The following is a 23881-nucleotide window of genomic DNA, read 5'->3' as shown; positions in this document are numbered from 1 at the left end:
TTTCAAAAATACAGCAACCCAATTAAAATGCAATTAACAGTGTTGTTAATTGCATTTTTAATTGGGTTGCTGTATTTTTGAAATGTATGACATCCATATTTTTAAGGGCATCTTTTTCTCAGCCACCTCATTGGGCATTTTGCCTGTTGTGGCATTGTATTTGTATTTGTATTACATCACAGCATGTTGCCAAAAGACAACCAATAAAGATCAATATCATTGATGACTTTATCCAGGTTCTTGTGATAGTTGAACATTTTAGAGCAGTTCTAACAGAAGGCACAAAATATCATCACTATTACAAAGAGTGTTGTAACGAGAAGTCAATGTATTATCAAAAATATGTGTGAAAGATTAGCTGTAATACCCTGTGCTGCCCAGGTTTTCCCCATATACTGGCAGAACTAAAGAAGTAACAAACCATAATAAAGGCATATATGTATATAAAATGCATTGTTAGGGAACCATGATAACCTAAGTAAACATTACAAGAGTCATTGTTATGCCCTAAGAGCCATTGTTGCTGACAGTTTTTGTTTTTGTTTCTTGCCCATTTATGGCATTTGTCCTACTCAGACGAACTTTTAACCACTTCATGTACAAGCATTTGGCAAGAGAAATTTGGATTATCTTCATTTAACAAATTGCAGATAAATATGGTAACCCTGTCTTAACCTAACCGAAAGGTAGAAAAACAATGAAGGATGAAGGGGGGAATATATATATAAAAAGAAAAAGTATCATAGATAAGATAGTTTCTTTTAGAGTCCTCCTTTTTTTTCACCCTCATCCATAGGCGGAGATAGACTTGGAAGTCTGAAGGGCATGGCCATTATTACTGGGGGGCACAATGATGATGATGTCAATTCTTATATACATATATACATTAGATCAGTCTACTCCACCGTTGACACTGGGGGGGGGGGGACTCCGCCCATGCCCTCATCCTATATGTTCTCTTTCTCCCTGTTACATGTAGGCTGTAAAGCAAAAAGGTACATTATATGTGTGGGGGAGTAAATCTTCCTTAGATAATAGGGTTGCTATAAAGCTTCACAATGGTGAAGAGAGAGGAAAGAAAAGACATAGATTGGATCGGAGTGTGGATTAGAGTTTGAATTCATTCCACTGGAGTTTGGACATAATATCACGCCCGTGATCGTAAAGAGGTTAAAGTAGCATATCATTCAAGTCGGGTCCCACTTGGTATACTTGTAGAATTGGAGATTGGTCTAAAATTGTACATTTGTACAAAGAACATACACACACAGACAGACAAAAAATCAATTTTATATATACAGATTAGGTTATCATTTAATTCATAATTTAAAACAGTAACAAACTGACCTTGTTCTGAATGTCCACTTTGCAGCCAAATGCACACAGTGTCTGTGCCAGTGGTAATAGTCCTTCCCTTGCAACAATGTGGATTGGAGCTTCCCCTTGCTGTTAATAGTATCACATTTATACCAGTGGAATGGATTTGGTCATATATGATATGCATAGATGAAATAACATAATTTTAAAAAAAGTGTTGTTAAAGATCTATAAAATGTCTAGTTTTTCTACTTTTTTTTGTCATCAGTAATGAAAAAGTATAGTTAATTGAGTTTAAACATTGTCATTGCTAAATGTGAAGGTTTTTTCATCCTAAACAGTCAATTATGGGTTTGATTCTTTCTTTCATTTAAAATCCAGACACACAATGACCGTTTCCTAAAATGACTGTTCTCCTCAACTGATCCTTCCAATTTTCCGGGGCTCAGTTCAGCCTTAATTTCTTTTAGTATGCCATCAGGTTTTGTAGACCATACTTACAGAGGAGCATTGACTTGGTCGAGGGTGTGCAGAGTAGAGCCATGAGTGCTCTTGATGACACATGGGCTTATCTATGAAGAGAAACTTGATTTTTTGAAAACGTTTATATTGGAAGAGTGCAGATGTTGGAGTGATATCATTGAATTTTTTTAAATTTTCAATAGGATGGATGAAATGGACCATACATCGTCAATCAACTGCTTTGACAAGGGAACACCAGTATCGTTTGGTAAGAGATAATTCTAGGTTGGGGTGTCATAGGGAATTTTTCTCTAATAGAGTAGTCAATAGCTTTCCTTTGGGGGTCGTGAATTCCAACCCAATCAACACGTTTAAAAAGAAATACAATAAACATATTGATATAAATTGAGAAGCTACTCATATAGTAGAGACAACAATAATTTTTTATGGGCAGCATATTTACCATAATTATTGATTTTTTTATTGCTCTTATTGGGTTGCTGTATTTTTAAATATAATCGAATCCTGTTTTAACAAATGCACAATTATGGCAAAAAAATCTCGTTTTAATGAATATCATTATAGAGAAAATCTTGTTTCAACAAACATTTTTCTAACCCCCAATAAGTTTACATAGGAACAATGCAAAAACCTGGAATTCCTTTGTAACAAAATTTCATTATATCGAAGTGATTTCTCCGGTCTCATGGAGTTTGTTATAACAGGATTTGACTATAGCTTATATATACATTCGATATATCCATATTCTTTATAGCCATCTTTTTTCAGCTACCTGGTTGGGCATTTTGTCTGTTATGGCCTTTGTATTTGTATTTATCCAACATAAGCACTTCTCCAGGGGTGATAAGATTGATTAGGAACAGAAAAAAAACCATGAACCATGTACAAAAAATTTCAGTATCATAAACAAATATTAGATTACAAAACATGAATTTGAGCAAGTTTTTCTTATACTCAGAGGCGGATTTAACGGTGCGCGGGCTATAAAGGGCTCTGAAAAACCCAAACTTCACACTTTTTTTCTAATTTAAGAGGCCCAATATTTTCTTTTGCGCCACGGGCCTCGACCGACTTCAATCCGCCACTGCTTATACTGGATTCACATGAAAATTATGACATGTCAGACATTTACATACATTACTGAATTGTTTTGACTAAAAGCTTGAAAAAAATATAATTGAAAATTTCTTGATACTTTCAAACCCAGTCAAAATTTGAACACTTACGTTATCCAATACATCAATCTGACATCCGGCATGCAAAAGCAAGATGGCCACAGCTAAGTGATGCCTTTTGAGAGCCAAATGGAGGGGTGTATAGCCATACTATGTAGGAAAATAAAAAAACAAATAGCCATTATTTCTCACACTGTTATAATCATGCGCTTTGATAGGTGGTTAGGTGGTTTCTGTATTAAATAAATAATATATAAAAAAACAAACCTTATCGACAAGATCAGCATCTGCTCCAGCTTCTAAAAGGCATCGTATGCTGTCCACTTGCCCTCGAGCTGCTGCACAATGCAGAGGGGTTTCCCCTTCCTGACAAAGAAACGTGCCTTCAATTCACAGTAAAAGAAAATTATATTCAAACTGATTTTTCTTCTTTTTTGAAATCATAGATAAAATTTCGCTTTTAATCATAAAGTGATTTCATTGTTTAAAAAAAACATTAACATTCTATTCAGATATTAGTGAGGCTATGCATGTATAGAAAAGGCAAATGATACAGAGTCTGTGCCAGTGTTAATAGTCTACTCTAGAGCACGGGTGCACAACCTTCAGCCTGCAAAGAATTTCTATTACGTCCATGGAAAGTGTTTCTGAAGGATGGATATGAATTTCCATAACACAATAAATACCACAGAGAACATGAACAGTAACCATCTTATATATATGTCCCACAGACTGAAAGAAGTGTACACCCCCTGGCCTGAAGAAGGAAAAAAAAGGAAAAACCTAAAGTAGTCTCTGGAACAGGGGTTCTCAACCTTTCATATTCCATGGATCCTGTTTGTGCCAATAAAACAAAGGCCAGGGACCCCATTTGCCAATAAGATGAAAGCCATGGATTCCTTTACAGAACTATATTCAACATATATTAAAAACAGTAAGTTAATTTTGTTTTTTCCATCCCCATGAACCCCTTGAAATGTCCCAAGGGCCTCCAAAGGCTTAATGGACCCATGGTTAAGAACTACTGCTCTAGAGTCAATAGCAAAAGAAAATATATACATATAGGCTATACCAAAAATAACTAAATCACCTTGTTTTTGAGATTTGGCCCAGCACTATTCTGGCATAATATTTCAGCAACTTTCGGAAAACCGTGCCAAACTGCAACATGAAGAGCGGTTTCACCATGCTGTAATACAAACAAGGTTTTAAGGCTTCAATGCTTTATAAATTTAAATAAAACATATCAAACCACACGAATTCACACAACCCTCTAAAATAACGTAAATACTCTAATCAGCACAAATGATAAAACTGATGAATAGTGGTAAGGGTCACATATAAGTGTGAATATCAAATGAAAACTGAATCAAGGGTCATCTTAACATCCAAAGAAGTCCCTTATCTACTGAAGTACCTGCCTACAAATTTACTCTAGGAAATCATAGTACTAATTTTCATTATGGTCAGGCTATGCATTTGAGGGCCCCCCCCTGCACCATGCTTTAAGGCAGCCCTTAATTATCTTACCTTATGAATCTTACTCCTTGAATCATGGATCTCTCAAGTCCACAATCAAATTAAATGATGCATTATATAAATATAAACATGTATGATGATAAACTGATTATAGATTATATAACATATATAAATCAAAATTTTGCTCACTTCATCAGTTTGGTTGATACTGCAGCCATTCGAACAAAGAAACTCTACCACGTTAGCATGACCATACCTTGATGATACATGTAGAGGTGTATCACCTGCCTATAAGATACATAAAGATAGGCTATAACTTATATGGATCACTCTTACGAATTGGTCTAAATTGTGTCCCCAGCAGTTTACATTAAATATATTTGACACACAACATTTTTTTTTCATCATTTTCTATTCATATTCTAGTTTTTGAAAAGTCACCACTCTGTTTTTAATTTTTTCATCAATAGATTTTTAAAATTTGCTTGAACAAATTTTCATTTGTTAAGGAAATGTCCTTCTCCTGGCTGTCCTCAGGCTTAGTTTTCAAATTTTAAAAAGATAACTTCTTATCCTAAAAGAAAAAGATATCCTTTTTTTCAATAATATATATTTTTATTTTTATACCTTTTTGTATTTCATCTTTTTCATAATTTTAAATATTTTTATCAATAGTTTATAGCCAAATGAAAATTTTTCCCAGCTTTTTTCCCCATTTGTTGGAAATTTGGAAAATATCGGTTCAAGACCTACAACACCAGTCATGGCCCCCCGTACTAGATCGGAGCCCGGAGGCTGAGATCTTTGGTGGGACCCCGAGACCAGACTTTTCACAGTTCCTTTTATATTGAATTTATAGCATGAAAAAATTATGATAATTGTCCCGGGCCCCAGGGCTGGAGCCCTGTCAGCCCCACCCTTGTGGGGGGTTATGACACTAGTTGCCACTTAAACATTTTATGTTGAAAAGATTAAGAGAGAAAAATGTAACCTTCACTTGAACCTCCATTTTAATCTATTAGAATTGTAAATTAATTCACAAATTAGGTTTACTTAGGAAAAAAAGAGGCAAGTTTTTTATTAAAATGTTCCTCTCCTGGCTTTTTTGTGAGAAATATACAATCAAAAATTATTTTCACTTTACCACGTGTTTCAGTTATGAGACATCTATTATTTCTGAAAAGCACACATTTATTTCCTTCTTTACTTCAGAAAATGGAAGACAGATTGGCAACATGAACACGAAACAAGCACAACTCAACAACTTAAATACATTTGGGCCACACATACACTTAGAACCCATTCCAGCATGTGCTGATTTGTTAGAAATTCCGTAGAGGAATGTGTACGAGGTGCATGTATGGTTAAGTAATAGTAGTAATGTTTCATCTAAAGGCTTTGCTTTGAGAATGCAACTAACTAGTGATCTAGCAAAACACAGACAAATTAGAAATCTGTTGTCTCCATAAAACTGATGAAAAAAAGGAGCAAGAAATACCAAAAAAAAAGAATGAAAATGCAATTGATAAAAAAAATATCAGAGTATCAGTGCTTGTTCAAGTTGAAAATGAGCTACCAAAATATATGGAACACGTTTCAAGTGTCAAGCATGTGATGTTGTCTTCAAAATGTCAAGTTAAGTGCTAAAACAGGCAAAATGCCTCATCGGATTTGCATATCTCTTAATATGGTCAAAATTAAATTAATTCTTTTCAAAATGAATTTTTAACAAATTCTACTGCTACTATATTTTACTTATTAACGAGTAAAGGAATTTCCCCAAGAATTTTTGGCTTTTCGCTCGATATTTTTTGTCACTTTTTTTCCATTTGTTGTCCAATTTCGTGAGAATGACCTATATAGTCATCTTCATGTATGAAAACACAAAATATCTACAGCTACAATTTATTTTCGTAAGTGTGGTGATAAATTGTACATGATAAATGATAAATATGTGTGTATATATACTTCTCGTGTATTTACCTTATTCTGAGTATTCAGTGAAACGCCTTGCTGATAGAGATACTTCATTACATCTTCATGTCCCTGACGTGCTGCCCAGTAAATAGTGCTATCTCCATGCTAAACATGAAATAAGAAAAAATCAGTTACTTCACATCATATTATACACAAATTAAATTCTTAAAATTCAATATAATGTATAACTTCTACTATGCATTTCATCAGATTTCACAGTTTAATCTGTTGATTTGTGGTTTTCAAAAAAAAAACCCCTGCAGACCTCTCAGTGGATTCACAAAAAAGTTGATAAGGAGGTCTACAGGATATGTTTCAGAACAAAGTATAGATTTTTGTGCAGCGAGTATTGTGTGTTGTAGGGGTGAGCACCCACAAAATTAGTTCACAAATCAAAATTTCCTGCCTAAATCTCAAGCTAAGCACCCACAGGTCCAAAACACTTCTGAAGCCAATGTTGCAAGGAGTAATTTGCTATGCCAATGTTTGATCACGGTGAATGCCAACTAAAAATTTGGTTTAGTTGAACATCAAAACTTCATAAAATACCATCGAGTTTCTCATTGTGTAATAATTAGACAAATTGAAGAAATTATGAAAAAAATTTATACAATATGTACCAAAAATAACCTAATTTTTATATATTTAAAACACATTAAAAAATTTTAATATGAAAGTGACTTTAATATGAAATATCACATTGGTAAATGAAACCTACATCAAAGCAAATGAATTTCATAAATAATTTACTCACACTATCGAGCTGAAAGACATCAGCACCTTTCAAATGCAGGAACTTGACCATATCAAGCTGACCCATACCAGCTGCTAGGTGAATTGCTGACTCTCCACGCTGCAAGTGCAAATTTCTTCACGTAAATAACTTTAATAATGGGTTTTAAACTTTCAGGAAATTATTAAGATTTAGAACAGTATCAATAACACAATGATTTACAGCAGGGCTTGACAAGTGTCAAACATCAGCAGTGTATTTATGGGGGGGGGGCTTAACCAGGGCCGTAACTAGGCTAGGGGAATCGGGGCCTCACAAAAAAATTTACACATATTTTGCATAATTTTTTTCTTTTTAAGGGTCCCCAAGAAAATGTCTGCCCTGGACCTCAAGAAGGTACGCTACAGCTTTGGGCTTAGCCCAGAAAGGCAAGTTCAGAGGGTCGACAAATTCTAGAAATGATTGGCCAAGAAAGTTAGTAGAATGGGAGAAGGGCTGCAAAATTCGTATAAACCTCAATAAATCCCGCTTCCGCTCAGACAGCAAGGGACTAGGGCAGTGAGTGACCTACAGAGTTTGCAAGCATGTGAGTGAGCACAAGAGCGACTTAGAGCACCAGCAAGCATGTAAATGACCAAAAGAGTGATCTCGGGAGTGGGTAACTTGTGAATGACTAGAACAGTGACCTAGAGCACCTGCAAATATGTGAATGGCCAAAAGAATAATCTAGAGCATGTGTAAATGATCAAAAGAGGGACCTATAAAGCAAGGAACCATGTCAGTGGGCGACCAGGGCGTGCAAGCATGTGAATGACTAAAAGAGTGACTTAGAGAGTGTGTGAGCATGGGAGCGACCAATTAAGAGTTATTTAGAGACACAGGTGTATTTGCTGGGGGAGGGGGAGGGCAAGCAAGTTAAAGCACAAGGTGGCGAATTTAGGGAAAGAGTAGTAAAAAAAAGGACTGGACTGGACTGGGGGGAAAGGGCTGCAAAATGCATGTAGCCCACTGATGGAAAAACCATAAATTTGCGTCTGGGCACCAGGTCACCAAGGCGACTAAAAAAATTTTGTGGGTAATTTCTAAAATTTATCTGTGGACAAAACATTTTCCTAATTTATGTAAGCTTTTATGAAAATGTAAAGTGGTTATCGATTACTACTACTTAATCAAACATGCACCTCGTATACGTACATTCCTCGGAGAATTTCTAACGAATTGGTACATGTTGGAATGCGTTGTGTGAGTGTATGTATAAGCATAGCCCTAATGTACTTGTGTTGTTAGAGTTGTGCTTGATTCGTGTTCTTGCTAGTGCTGCCATCTTTGTTCTGTATTTTGAAGTAGATATGGTAAATATTTGAACTCTCGTGTCACGTAAGCATCAGGTTATCGATTACTGCAAAAGTCTACTCTAAAAAGGGATTGTTTTTTACTATTCTCATCAAAAAGGAAAATATTCTGTTCTCTATTCTATATTCGGTTCATATTGATTTTCAAAAACATTAAGGGGGCAGTTGAATTCAAGAATTATTATTTCTTGTCTGAATTTGAGCATGTGTTGGAAGTTACTTTGAAATTGAAGAGAAAAGTATACTAACCCTGTTGCATTGATTGACGTCAATGCTAGAAACTGTAAAAAGTTCTTCTAGGCCAGCCAGGTTGTACTCTTCCACAGCACAGAAAAGGGCAGCCACGACGAAGTTTTCGTCTTGCTAATCAGGAAAAACAGACAGAAATCATTTTTATAAACGAAAATTAAGTAACGCACAGTCGTAGCATAAACAAAGTAAAATTATTCCTTGAAAAAGATGTGGCGGAATGAAAAGAAGATATAAAAAAAATTGTTTCACTCCTAGCATTCTATGCACGTTTTTGATGTCATTAAATAATAAAAATAAAGATTTTTTTAACCCTTTAAGCGGCATAGTAGAAATCACTAAAACCCCCTTTAAAATGCCATATCTTTTACAACAAAGCGGGCTTTTTCCCGATTTCCAGCGGGTGCAAACTAAGGGGGGTATAGAGAGAAGTGTTCCACTGAGAAATAAACTTTACAAAATATCTGGGCTTGTCTTTGCTAAAATAAACGGCTTTTAAGAAAGCGAGATAACTCGTCAATGCCACTTGAAGGGTTAAAATCTTTTCGTTAAAAAAAAGCGTCATAACAGGCACCGAAGTAATTTCATAACTCAGTTAAGCCAATTAAACTGAGCTATCTCAGCATCATCATGGAGTAAAGTGATGGTCTGGGGTGGCCTACCTATCGGAAGTATGCCTCAGTGAGCTCATGTGGTCCGCATAAAAGTTGATTCGGTGTTCTTCAACAGCTTTTGCGCGGACCAGTGCTGATCCACGAAATATTTCTCCCAATTCATATAGCTGCTAAATAGTTTTAGATTTATTAAACTTATTATACCACATCTCTCTATATTAGTTTTTATTTATATTTCTTATTTATTCATTTTTCGCTGATCTCCGAATTATTTCTGATATTTATTTATATAACTACAAAAGCCGCAACAGGCAAAATGCCCGTAAAAAATATGGATGTCAAATGCTATCCAAAATAAGAGCTATTATCGCGAGAAAAAAACATAAAAAATTGTGGTTGTCTTATCTAATTATTTTCTGCTGGTCTACAAATTATTTCTCCCGTTTTCGAAGGTCCGCGAAATTGTTCACCTACTTTCACTGGTCCGTAGTTGTAAAAAGTTCGAAGAACGCATGGTTCAGACCAGATTCTATTATAATCCACAATTAAAACAAGCCAGTGAGTTTAGAAAATATTTTATTATCATTAATTACTATTTTCATTTAATCCAATCAATTAATTCATGGTTTGTCACTTCAAATCCATTAATTGAAGTTTTGATTTAATACAGAGATATGTTTTGAAGAAAACAAACTTTTCCTAAACTGACATGAGATGATAACACCACACACCACCACTTCCATACCATACTGAGATAACATTTCTTGATTTCTTCTCATTAATATGCGACTTCTGTTAATGAAACTCAAGCGAGTCAACCTCTTATAATGTGCTCTTAATTTACAAAATTAGTGTTACAAGAGTACAGCAGGGCCTCTAGGCTGGAACCTTTGGCGGGATCCTTCCTTCAGATTTTTCATGAGCCCTGTTCGTAGTGAATCAAAAAACTGATAAGAATCACATCGGGTCCTTGGGATGTCTGCCTCAATCTAGTGGAGGGTTCATGGATAGTAACGTCGGAAGTGTTTTAGACCTTTGGGTGCTCCACTTGATCTTCATATAGGAGATCTTGATTTCTGAATTAATTCTGGGGTTGCTCAGACAATCACCCACTGCACCCCCGGCTCCGACGCCCCTGGGTAGAAGTGGCATCAAAGCTTAATACAAAAATCTTCATAAAATTAGTAGCAACCCATTCAAATTCCCAAACCCTTAAATATCTTTGTTATTTTTTCCAATAAAAAAATTTAATGTGATGATAACTTAATAAGGGGGGGGGGTTCATTTTCGATAATTATAATAAGTCACACACTCACATACTGCATTTTCATAACACTTCACATATGTCACCGCAGCTGTCACATTAGAACAAAACATGAACGCACATGAGATATTAAATCAATGAAAATATTGGTTATTCGACTATTTGGGGGATAGAATTGTCATCTTACCGAACCACCAGAAAATTGACAGATGTTTCCGACTACTAAACCAGAAAGGTTTGAGCTAAAATACGATATGAAGACTGTAAAGTTAGCTTCCGGGTAATGTCAGTTTCGGCGGATAATAAGCACAGACTTGCTCAAATTCAATATGCACAAAAACCACGCGCACCACCACCATAACCATGCAAATCCGACGCTCCTTCTCTGGTCACAGGATCTGTATCCCACGGCAAGCCGCGGCAGCGAGAGAGAGAGAAGCGAGCCCAACCCCAAAAAGCACCTTTTCCATTGAAGAGGAGACCAGAGTAGACAAGGCCCGATCGATCGGCTCCTGGATGCGACGCAGAGACCAAATTAAAATAATAATAATCGTTCCAAAGCGGAGTGGGTTTTTTTTACTTTTCGCTGGTGATTCAGATCGAACTGTAATGTTCACAGAATGTGTGAATCGGTCTTAAAATACCGGAATCATGTCGATATTTGCCAAAACGATCTCACACTATAGTTATCGACGAAACGATCAACTCCGGCAGGGTAACGTATCCATTAAATTAGAATGGAGCATCACTCATTCTAAAATTGACAGAAATGATTGGCAGATACATCATCTCCCCTCCCCCCGCCCATTATTTCTACAATTCATCTTTAAAACAATTCAAAATAAATTTCAACGTTTATATATAGGAATTTTCTTCGTTTTTATCAACTGGGTGCCCCTTGGGCTATGGAATTTTGCTGGTTTTTTTGGAACAAACGAATTAATTGCGCGTGGAAACATTAATGTGGCCCTCTAAAATGTGCGGGTGTTGGTTAATAAGGCATATACAGTAGGATGCATCGAAAAATCAGAATGTGGATAAAAGAATCGGCTTTGGGTGCAAAAGTTGTCTTTTAAGCATACAACATAAATGCAAATTTTTTTCAACTTCAATTAATTTCTTCCGGTGCCCCAAGACACTTAAATGTTTGCCAAAAATCGATTTTTGAAAATTTTTATGCAAATTTTGAATAAAAAAAAGTTAAATAATCGATTTCACAGGAAAAATAGTATAGGCAGAGAATGAAAGATCATTTATTGTTTATTATTAAATGCATAAAATTATTTAGTATGGTAAAAGTTGGAAGGAATGGTGAAAATATTCATGCCATACCCAAGCAGTTGAAAGATGCCTTCGTGTAGTGTCTTAGGCGTCGAAAAGTGTGTGTGGAAAAAGAAGACACGGCTTCATATTGAATAAGATAAAATCAAGAAGCCATATATGAAACATTTTAATACCAAAAAGCATTACATTTAGAAATATGTAAATCTTCAAATTAATACAATTAGAAAAGCCATTTTAAAGTTCAATTTTTATAAGTTTTATGATTTATTGCTTTAATTTTTAAATTTATACTTCATGCATTATTATAAAATTATTATTATTTATAAGTTTATACTTTAATACCTGAATACTCTGCAAAATTTATAAACATTTTTCATTAATTTAAAATTTTTAATGCATTTTCATAAAAGTGAATTTTTAACTATTTTTGGGTCGCTTGTGCCACCAGAAGATATAAATGGATTTCAATAAAAAAAAGTATGCAAACTAATATGCCCAAGACAAAACTTCCCCACCCCACGTCAAAAAAATAATTTCAAATTTTTTTAATATAAATTTTCATGAAAATGTCAATTTTTAACTAGTTTTGGGGCACTTGGACACCAGAAGATGAGTGGATTTCAATAAAAAAATTATGCAACATATATATATAAGACCCAACTTTCAAACCCCAAGCCAAAAGTAAGTTCGAAAACAAAAAATTTCCTATACTTTTTCGATTCACCCTATAATACTGTCGACCCTCCGGATATAAAAGAATATTGTCAAGAGACGATGGAGAAAGAGCCGTGTACAGTTTGAAAAATATATATAGATACAGGCCCCCTCGTTCGGGGGGGGGGGGCAAAGTGGTCGAACAACGGTCATCAATTTGGTCATCGTTTCCTTAGATTATGATTTTATACTTAGATTATATTTTATAGTTGTTATGATTGTAATGTATATTTTGTAATGTAATGCTTTTTTATGAATAAATTGCCAGAGATATAGATACGTATATAGGCTATATCCAGTCCGTGAGGACAATGAGCCGACATTGCTATATGGCGATGTGGCCTGGGTATCTTTCAGTTTCACAGTCCTTTTCCCCTTTTTTCAGTCATTTTCCTTACGTTTCGGAGAGAAAGCCCCATGTCCCCCCTCCCCCTGTCGTTACAGCGTTGTATGGGAAACGAAATTTTTAGTCTCTTGCCGTAAAATGTTCCCTTATTAGATCGGATATAGCGATCTAAATTTTAGTTTTCTTGTTCCCTTGAATCTCGTTATAACGGAACATGACTGTAATACGGTTAGTTAATAATGATACGTATCTATAATGATCATTTGATCATTTTTGTCGCACCAAGGTCATTTTCTGCACACGGGGGCCTAGACCAACAATTTATTGCCGATTCCGAACGGCAGGTTTGTTTTTTTTATACTCATCGAGAGGTTGGTGCACTAACCCCTCGACGGGGGACTCCCTGCGGCAGCAATTTTTTTCGTATCCCCGTTTTTGTCGTATCCCTGTGTCAAGAAAGTTTTCTGACAAGGACGAACCGGGTATCTAACTCGCGACACCTCTAAACATCCTTTGGCAGGGGCGTCGGAAGTGTTTCGAAACTGTGGGTGCTCATCTTTAGTTTTATATCGAAAATTTTAATTTCTGAATCAATTCTGGGGGTGCTCGGATGCATTTCACAAATTATCGTGGGTGCTTGAGCACCCACAGCACCCCCGGCTGACGCCACTGTCCTTTGGTACTATAGGTGAGTATCTCATCGACCTGGGCTACCGCGCCCCGACACATATCTATATAAATTGATAGAATGTCTAGCAATTTTTTTTTTTTTTTGGCTTGTTAAGTAGTCAAATTAAAGATGAAACATGTAGTCGATGTATTTCAGTTCTATTCGCCCGGTGCGACTATACTCTACACACCCGAATCCTCAGAAAGGGTGTGAATAATTTATTCGGATAGGAGTAGCGAAAGTTCAGAAAAGGGGCAGAGGCGGAGAATAAAAAATTCAGAAAAAAGCAAAGAAAGGGACAGAAATTCAGGAAAGAGCGGAAACATGGATATGACACAGATTTATTAGATAAGTGAGATAATCGAAACAACAGAGAAAATGCTCTTCTTGCCCCCCCCCCCAAGAAAAAAACAAGGGGGCGAACCCTTTCCACGCGGGCGTGGCCTCGGACCTCAAGTGCATAGAGATTCCTCGTGATGATGGGATTGGGTACTGTGATTTTCGAGTATGGATATTAGTTGGGGAAGCGAGTACTTCCAGTTGCGTAGGGTGCCCCATAGCATTACTTTTCTCGGGACTCCAATGGTGCTATTAAGACGGCTCTGTACCCTGGCAATGACATCCCTGATTTGATCATATCGGCTATAGTAGCTTGTAAATTGGGGCAATCTGCAATTATCCACCTTATAAAGGAGGAGAGGACACTACAGAATATCTCTTTGCCGAAGGGGGGGGGGAGGGGAGGGCAGTATATAAAGATTCTGGGTACAACAGGATGGGCACTAGAAAATACCTTTTAATTGCTCCCACAATTGCGTATATTCCACAATAACGAAAAAAGCCTGTAGGAATTTAAACCATGACCAATGAAAATAATTTAAAAACTGTTCATCCAACTGTAGAAAAAGGTCCTTATTTCCCACATGGTATCGACGTCTGAAACACAACTCCCGCATGCTTTACCCACTAATCAACAAATGAATTCATTCAGTATTATAAAGAGTGGTCATGGGGAAGTTCATTGATATGCTCTCATACGGGGAAGATAACATTCGAAATTACACCTTGACGACGCTTGATTGTTTTCAAAGATAGAGATCAGACAGCAAAGAAATTATTAATTTTAATCTGAGAACCTCGAACCGCTGGACCAAACATAATCCGTTGCAGTTTCTCACATTATTTTCCGATCTATATTTTTTTCCCCCCTTCACGAAGCGTTCACAAATTGATTGCCTTAATTTCACCTCCCGCTCACTGCTTTCACGAATTTCGAATGCCCTAAGACGTTGTTATAATGCATATCGATCACGCGCAAGTCCGCGTCAGCTCATTGGAAGAACATTAATTAAGTTGACGGGTCTAAATGAGCGAGAAGCTGCAAGTGTCCGTCAGAACGGAGCGGCACGAAAAAAGATGAATCGGCTTTCGGAAATGCGGAAGCGTCAGTTTCCTGATTACTTGAGCCCCCATTTTCCACCGTAACCGTAACGGTTCAGTCGTTTAGAAATAGGAATTAAAACGGTATTATATATAAAATGGTGTCGTTAATAATAATGTGTGCGCCTACGAGACGGAATAAATTATGAGAATATACATCACGTTCTGTAGGTCTAGGAATTCGGCCTTCATTTTATCTCGTCAACCGTTCATCATACAGATATGGTGTCAATTTAAAAAATGCTCAAAATATGTTCAGAAATCACCCTGTACTATTTTCGGGAGCAAAAATACAGTGTGTCATAAAATAAAATAAAATCTTAATTTCTATACGGTCTCTAACTTTCAATTAAAAAGTTGTTGCTTTATCTCTCCTGAGGCAAACAAAAAAAATTTCACGATTTAAGTTCAATACTCGCTGAGATATTTGAATTAATAAATTAGACAAAAGTTGGAGAAGAACGACAAGACTACGAACTTCTTTCCCTCATTCGTGTTGTTCTTCCCCAACTTTTCTTCGATTTTTGAATTTAAATATCTCACAGAATATTGCAATCGATGACATGGATTATTATTTTTATTTTGGTTTAGAGAAAAATTTGGGAAGAACTTCTTTCCCTGATTCATGTTGCTTTTCCCAAACTTTTCTCCGATTTTTGAATTCAAATATCTCACCGAATAGTGACATGGATTTTTTTTTTGGTTTCAGAAGAAAGAAAGCATCAACTTTCTGATTGGGTTTTTTGGGACAGGGTGATCAAATAAAAATTTAGATTCTTTATTCTACGACACACTCTCGAAAATAATACAGGGTGATTTCTGAACACATTTTGAGCATTTTTTAAAGTAACACCATACCTGTACGACGATCGAACGGTTGATGATGATAAAGGCCAAATTAGGACTTACAGGATACACTGTATACTTTACCAGCAGAAAAAGTAAAGTTTCAAACGGTAATGATTTCACAAAATTAGGCCCGATCTTATTTACTTTGTACACTTACGATATTACTCAGGCTGTGTCACCCATCTCTCTATTGCAATTCGCTGATGATCATTATCATGGCATAGTCTGCAAAGCTAATAGAATTTCATATATGTTATGTACGACATACCGTAAGTGTGATGCGCATACGTTGTCATATGCTTTCTGTGTGTTCGTTCGCCCGACTCTGGAGTTCTGTTCGCAAGTATGGAGTCCTTACAAAATCAAGGACAAAGCTCCTTGAAAAGCCACAGAGGTCATTTACTAAACGAATACCTGACACATGAGCGGTCTATCTTATTGTCAGAAACTTCAATTTCTGGGTTTACACTCGCTGGAATGACGTAGAATCGCTGCAGATCTGAAGTTGTGCTACAAATCAGTCCACCAAATTGTTTATATACTATCGAGAGAACCTTTCTTTGAGATCATAGACAGGCGAGTTAACCTACGTAGGCATCGTTCCCAAATAAGAATACCAACGGCCAGAAGAGATTGCTTTTTCCACGGATATAGATGCCGTGTGGCGAGAATATGGAACAGTCTTCCATCAGAACTTGTATGCGCCTCCTACGCAAGGTTTGCTTCCGCTATTGAGGATTTCGACCTGACTCCGTATGCGAAGTGTTTCGCGTTCGGACTATTATTTTTATTATTTTTCCCCCCAGTATAAGTGCGTTTCATGCCTTCTGGAGTTATTGTAAATAAATAAATAAATAATGGTTACAGAGCCCCGTTGTACACAGTATCCGGCCCGCGAAAGATGTTCCTGCAAATACACTGCTGGCCACCCAAATTGCAACACCAAGAAAGACAAGAGATATCGCAACAATATTTATTTTGTAGATAACATGTTGACCAAGCATCAAATGATTAAATTTATAGACTTCTGTGAAGTGTGGTTCCTGCCAAAATCAGTAGCCAGAGTAGCCGCCATTGTTGGAGATCACCGCTGCCACACGCCTCGGCATTGATTCAAAGAGACTTTGGATGTGTTCTTGGGGTACAGCAGACCAAGCAGCTTCCACGCGTTGCCAAAGTTGATCTGGTGTGGCAGCTGGGGATGTAATCTGGGTCAATCGTTGAGCAACCATGGACCACATGTTTTCTATCGGCGAAAGATCCGGAGAGCGAGCTGGCCAGGGAAGCAATTCAATCTGGCGATTGACGAAGAACCTTTGGACAATGCGTGCCACGTGTGGTCGCGCATTATCCTGTTGAAATATGGCTGTGGGCAAGCCCTGAAGGTAAGGAAGGACAACTGGCTCCAACACCTCGGAGATGTAGCGCTGGCTTTTTAAAGTACCGGCAATGCGTACTAGAGGAGTGCGAGAGTGATATCCAATACCCCCCCATACCATAATGCCCGGTGCAGGACCAGTGTGGCGGTGCATAACGCAGCTGTTCAGCATCCTCTCTCCACGGTGTCTCCAGACTCGAATCCGACCATCGTGGTGTTGCAGACGGAAGCGTGACTCGTCAGTAAAGACAATTTCATTCCATTGTGCCGTCCACATCCTTCTTTCATCGCACCATTGGCGGCGGAGACGTCTGTGGTTCTGCGTCAAGGGTAGACGAAGCAATGGACGTCTTGCGGACAGACCACTCTGCTGTAAACGGCGTCGAATGGTACGCGCAGACACTGGATGATGCGGTACAGACTGAATGTGCTGTGCTATGGTTCGTGATGTGGCTGAGCGATCCGTCACTGCCATACGCACAATACGCCTGTCATCACGTGAAGTGGTGCACTGAGGTGGATGCGATCGAACACGTCGGTCCGTCGTACCCTCCTGCATCCAACGATCACATATCCGCATTACAGTGGTTTGGTTTCGTCCAACACGACTACCGATTTCCCTGAAAGATAATCCACAATCTCGGTAGGCCACTATCCTTCCTCTGTCGAACTCGGATACTTGATCAAAAGATGATCGCTGTTTTCTACGAGGCATAATTGATCGTTTTTTTGAAAAAACCACAAGAAAAACACAATTGCCGTACTTCAAATCGTCGAAATCTCCAAGCCTTAAATAGCGCTTTGAAGTGGCGCCACAGGCGCGCGTGATGTGCGTCTGCGCTGAAATTCTAATCATTTGCATATCTCACCTCCGCTGATGCATGTTGTAAATTTCATATTATTTGCATGCTTCCTTCAGGGTGTTGTATTTACGGTGGCCAGCAGTGTAGTATCGATCCACATAACACAATAAGTACATGAATTTGTAGCCCCGAGAGAGGTAGAAATTTCACGCGTCGAAAACGGAAAACGTCGTGCACCTCTCGGTTACAATTTACATGAAACGAAGCTCCTCTCGGGATAAGTGGATGATTAATGTGAGGATGATTTAATGTCTATTTTTTTCCGTAGAAGAAGCAGGGAGATATATGGATATTGATTATTTCGGGAATAAGCCCGCGGCATAATGCGAATGAGCTGTACGAATGTCTGACGCTATATAAGAGAAATGCTTCAGCATAGCACACGTGTATGATGGGGCCATTGAAGTATTACGTAAGCAGATTTTTAGCCATTTTTTACCTTTCCCCCCCCCCCCGCCAGCAAAATTTCGTCAGCAGCTTAGAATATTTCATATCTTCAAAAAGGGGTGATTGTTGACGTAAGCAACCTTCAAACCCCCCCTCCCCCTCCCCTTGTCATCAAAAGTCAAAGCCCCTTGTCATAAAAATCCCTTATCATCGAGCTACTTTCAACAAGTAACAAATTACCGCTCACTGTATCACCGATATCTTTTTGAATTTTCACGACACTCAACTGGAATTTTTGTACAAGTTGCATAAAATATCTGGCAACCAAGTGAGAAAATAAAACTGATATTTCTTGCGCATGCGTAACTAAAATCATTTCTAATCGCATACCGATTAGTTACAATTTTTTCCTGGGTGTCTTATGTATAGTGTCAAATTTTGTTCAGAAAAATTAAAATTGAAACTCCGCATGTTCTACGCAAAAACATGCGATGAAAATTGCAATTTTTATAAGAAACCTTTATATCTTTGTGGATATACGTGCTATTTACATGAAAATGCATACAGGTATTTCACAAAGCAAGTAAAATGTTATGTGGAAGTTAAAAATCATTTGCAGCTTTTTGTGACACGGTTGATCATAAACTAGTTCTTTTTTTTTTTTTAACTTATTGTCGGCATCCTAAAAATGTGAATGAATAGGTACTACAATGTTTGAGTTCAAAAATTATGTTTCCATTCCCGAAATAACAAAATAGTGTGACGCCATAGCTCATTTGCTGAAAACTATCAGGCGGTCATAATAAAGTGGACACTCAGTGTATACGATATCGAGCTAGGGCTATATCGGCCTAGTGAAGACCATTTCTAATGAAAGCCAACCTTCTGGTATTGGCAACGATCTAGAGCTTTTAAAGATACGAAACAACAATCCTAGCGAAGCTGGTTAAAGAAAAACCTTTCACTTAGGGTTACCTTTCAACCAGCTTTCCTCATAAGGGTACGAACATAGCGTACGCTGGTTTCCGATTCTGTGAGTCAGCACTGTTATGGATTAGTTAAAAATCCTGGGAAAGCCTGAATTTCAGGTTTTTTTAACCAATCTAAGGTAACAGTGCCGACTCGCAGAGTCGGAAACTAGCCGCTACCATGTTCGTACCGCTTATATGCAACTCCACGGGTGCCTTAGATGTTTAACAGTGAACTGCTTCATTTCCAATCAGAACAAAACTTCTCTGAAGTGGTCACCTTTCAGCATGACCACTTTTCCCCGGAAATTTCTTCGGACCTCACTTGAAGTCAGATAGTGCACTCAATCACGTGATTCCACAACCACAGTTTCATATCGGGGGGAAGTGGGAGGAGGGTAGTCATAGTAGATAAGATCATCCCCCCTACTCCACGGATGCAGAACCTACAAAGTATCAACATGAATTTTAACATGGTATTTGAGCGAAATTGAAAAAAATGTGTTGCATTGGAATCGTTAGGGACGTAGTTAGATAATTAAGTCAGGCCGGGCAAGCATGCATTTTGGCTTCCTCCTCTCCCCCCCCCCCCACCCAAATGTAAAGGTAGAACTCAGGGCCCCGGTCACCAAATACGTCTGCATCCCTTCCCTAGCTAAGGCACTGGTATTTACATCCTTCAACAATTCATTATTGCAGGCTAACTTAAACATTGATAATGTTAGAGGTAACAACTGCCTATTGTGCTTTCATTCAGCAATGCTTTGCGCAATATTATTTGCATGTACTTCCCGAAAACAGCACGATTTTCTTACATGATTTTAACTGCACAGAAACAAACAATCACTTGTATGTACTGGCCAAAAAAAAAGTATGATTTTCCTTTAAAAACAGAAAAGAAACAACTACATTTTCTTCCCCCACTTATTTCAAGACCATTACGCACGGGTACTTACCGTGCCGTGCCACACGCGTGATCAAGAGGCGGAGAATAATCACAAATGAACAACAATGAATGTACATGGAATTTTAAAAGTTACCTTCTTCGTCGTCGAAATCGCGTTGATGTCATCCATGTGTGTGTCACGAGCTCATCATTAATAAAAACGAGTATAAAACTTATAGCGCTCATTACCTTGGATTGAAAAACGTCACGCGTACGCGAGACACACATTTTGATCAATGAAAAGATTAAAGAGAAGAAAAAATAAACTTTGGCACAATTTTCACCCATGTCAGAACTAGCGCAATGCTCAAAACGTCATGCTCCAGAAAATTCCATGGTTCTCGGTATGTTATCATATGACATGACAGTCTTTCTTTCGGTCTAGTCTGCAGAAAGATAGCGAAAATATGAGTTGTATTTTTATGTTTTTTTACCACGCCTCATTTCAACTTAAATCACCGCCATATAAAGCAAAAAGGAATCAGGCTAAAAAAAAAGGGTACCGATCAAATTGCGTGAAACAAACTACATGATCGCGATCGATGCTCGTTGGAAATCAAACCATCGGGTCCTAATGAGAATCCAATTCACAGGTGAGTGCATGAAATCACCTTGATGCGACTGAAATGGACAATAATCGCTGCAGAGTATGTTCCGGTTTAGAAGTGACACGTCATATAAATACCACGTTTACGCATATCATGTCTCTAACACATAAACTAAAGATATATATACTACTATTACTACGCGTTTCGAAACGGCTCCTCCGCAAACGGTAAAATGGCATTCCTGTTGAAATTTATCTGGAGAAAAAGAACACCATGCATGAAAACGTAACCTAGGGAAGAAGAAACCATATGCAAATCTACGTCACAGTGAATAAAAGGCGCGGACCCAGTGTTACTAAAGTGCGCCATTATTCCGTACGTTACAACTGTTAGAACGGTTGCACGCTGGAATAACTTTACAGGGCTGGAGTCCGCAACTTTTATTCACTGTGACTCAGATTTACATACGGTTTCCTTCTTCTTCCCCAGGTTACATCTGCATGCATGTTCTTTTTCTCCAGATAAATTTTAACAGGAATGTCGTTTTAACGCTTGCAGAGCGGCCGTTTCGAAACGCACTAACGCGTTTCATGTTAGACCATGCATTCTTTGATGACAATCGTTCGTATTGGTGTGTGCTATAACCTCTTAAAATTTTTCCCCATCTTTTCTGAATCACCCTGTGTATACATAATCGACTACTGGTGAGTTTGATAAATTTTGCGAATTTATCACATTTACCGATAATTATGTATAATCCCCCGAGTTCGTATTGGTAAATAAGATAAATGGTCAATGATTTATTTTAATTTATCGGACATTTTGTTCGAACTGCAGTATTGAATGATTAATTCGATTGGTGATGTTGAAAATTTTTAAAAAATGCTGTGATAAATATGAAGAAAGCTAATACTACAAAACTGAAAATAATATTTGTACGTTTGTTTATCCTTATAACACTTATTTCCATTCAATTTAATTTTTGTGGTGAAATATTTCTAGTGCATTCATCACATACGGGAGATATTGATAACTGGTTGAATTTGAGTGATTAAGTGATGTTTCTCTCTTATGATTTCTTCTATATTTATCACACCTACCAACTTCATTCCAGAGCTATGCACAAGCACTCCTACCACTTAAGAATACATGCAACTCGTACAAATTCCTCTACGGAATTTCTAACGAATCGGTACATGCCGAAATGTGTGTTCTGAGTTGTACGTGTAGCCCCCTAAAACGTATTTATGTTGTGAGAGTTGCGCCTGTTTTGCGTTCTTACTGGTACAGCAGTCCAGCATGATGACCACATGCCCACACAACGGCTATGCCCAATCACCGGTAAAAGTAATAAACGTGAGAAAATAAATTTAACTTACCGCGCCGATTGTGGTGGCATAATAACTGGTGATTGTGGTTAATCTCTCTCACTGGTTTATCACATTTACCGTAACATAAACATCAGGGTTTCACAAATCGAAAACGAAACGTAGCAAAATTTCTTAGGGGCCAATTATTATTACAGTCGAATCCCGTTATAACGAACTCCAAGAAACCGGAGAAATCACTTCGTTATGAAGGAATTGCAGGTTTTTGAATTGTTCCTATGTAAACTTATCTGGGGGATTAGAAAAGTGTTCGTTAAAACGAGATTTTCGCTATATCGGTATTCGTTAAAACGAGATTTTCGCTATATCGGTATTCGTTAAAACGAGATTTTCGCTATATCGGTAAACGGGATTCGACCGTATTATATTTTTTAAATTTATTGTTATTCATTTATTTTCTTTTATTATTTTATTTATTCAGATAAATGGCTCAAAATAACACAGGGTTTTTCAAATTTAGGACTTTGTGAAACTTTCCCCATCATGGTAAACATGCTGACATGATACTTTCGAAACTTTTCTACTGTCCATGAACTCTATAATTCAGTAATTACGCATGAAAATTTTCAGGCACAAATACAAATTTCTAGCTACCATGGTGACATACCACGTAGGACTCGTCAAGTCCTAGCATACGTAGGTTGCGAATGCAACTCGGTTCCCAATTTGAAAAAAAATTCTCTGCAGGAAGCAAGGAAGGGCTCTAACACGATATACTTATATCAAACGAAAATTCGGGCGTCTGTCATTTTCAGTTCAAAATATATAAGACAGACAGCAGCACCAGCAAGATAACGAAACAAACACAACTCTGGCAGCATAAATACATTAAGGCCACCCACATTCGTAACACACGTTCTAGCTTGTACCAATTTGTTGGAAATTCCCCAGAGGAATATTTACGAGGTGCGTGTATGGTTAAGTAGCAACAGCCATTGCCCTGAGCATGTACAAGACCGTGTCGGACTTCATTCAAAATGAGCTGAAATTCTAATCAGGATTAAAATCTACTCTGTTATCACTTTATAAGCCCCACTTATTTAACTGAGTCCAGAAATTCTAAAATACGCAACGCCCTCTCATCAGGACTGACCATCACATAATATGCCCTCAGTAAATCATCGAGGCAAAACGATAAAGAAAGATAAGAAAGAATCCCCTAAAGCTTAAATGACATGATCAAATAACTTACCTTACACAGAAGGAATTATACTATCAACGTGTGCTCTCTCCCGATTATTGTTATCATTATCGCTATTATGCCATCAGAGATAAGAATCTATGGTATTTTTCATTCGGCATTAGGCTCAAAAAAAGCGATTTCACCCCTTTAAAATCTGGAAAGTATAATAAAAACCTCTCACGCAGATTTTTCGAAAAACTTCTTTTCCAACCTCAAAATTACTTTCAGAAAGAAATAGATAATAATTCTCTATAGCAGTTAATGTCACTGACTC

At 37.5% G+C, this 23881-nt stretch overlaps 1 protein-coding gene across 2 annotated transcripts in view; it reads right to left on the bottom strand.

The window, feature by feature from the left end:
* The window catches only part of LOC149065960 (death-associated protein kinase 1-like), a 110418-nt gene that overhangs the window by 24050 nt on the left and 62487 nt on the right, over nucleotides 1-23881 (bottom strand). For both annotated transcript variants that reach the window (XM_089253288.1, XM_089253289.1), the window contains exons 10-17: nucleotides 8766-8879; nucleotides 7186-7284; nucleotides 6438-6536; nucleotides 4644-4742; nucleotides 4066-4164; nucleotides 3243-3341; nucleotides 3027-3125; nucleotides 1348-1446 (exon numbers count right to left, since the gene is read on the bottom strand). In XM_089253288.1, coding sequence (XP_089109414.1) covers nucleotides 1348-1446; nucleotides 3027-3125; nucleotides 3243-3341; nucleotides 4066-4164; nucleotides 4644-4742; nucleotides 6438-6536; nucleotides 7186-7284; nucleotides 8766-8879 — 807 coding nt within the window. The remainder of the gene's footprint in view (nucleotides 1-1347; nucleotides 1447-3026; nucleotides 3126-3242; nucleotides 3342-4065; nucleotides 4165-4643; nucleotides 4743-6437; nucleotides 6537-7185; nucleotides 7285-8765; nucleotides 8880-23881) is intronic.

This window comes from Pholcus phalangioides, unplaced genomic scaffold (genome assembly GCF_987345545.1).
Source record: "Pholcus phalangioides strain wild (caught in Gottingen) unplaced genomic scaffold, Ppha-v1.0 ptg000036l_1, whole genome shotgun sequence".
Taxonomy (NCBI): Eukaryota; Metazoa; Arthropoda; class Arachnida; order Araneae; family Pholcidae; genus Pholcus; species Pholcus phalangioides.
The sequence above is the reverse complement of the archived record's forward strand: the minus strand, read 5'-3'. Positions and strand labels throughout refer to the sequence as shown.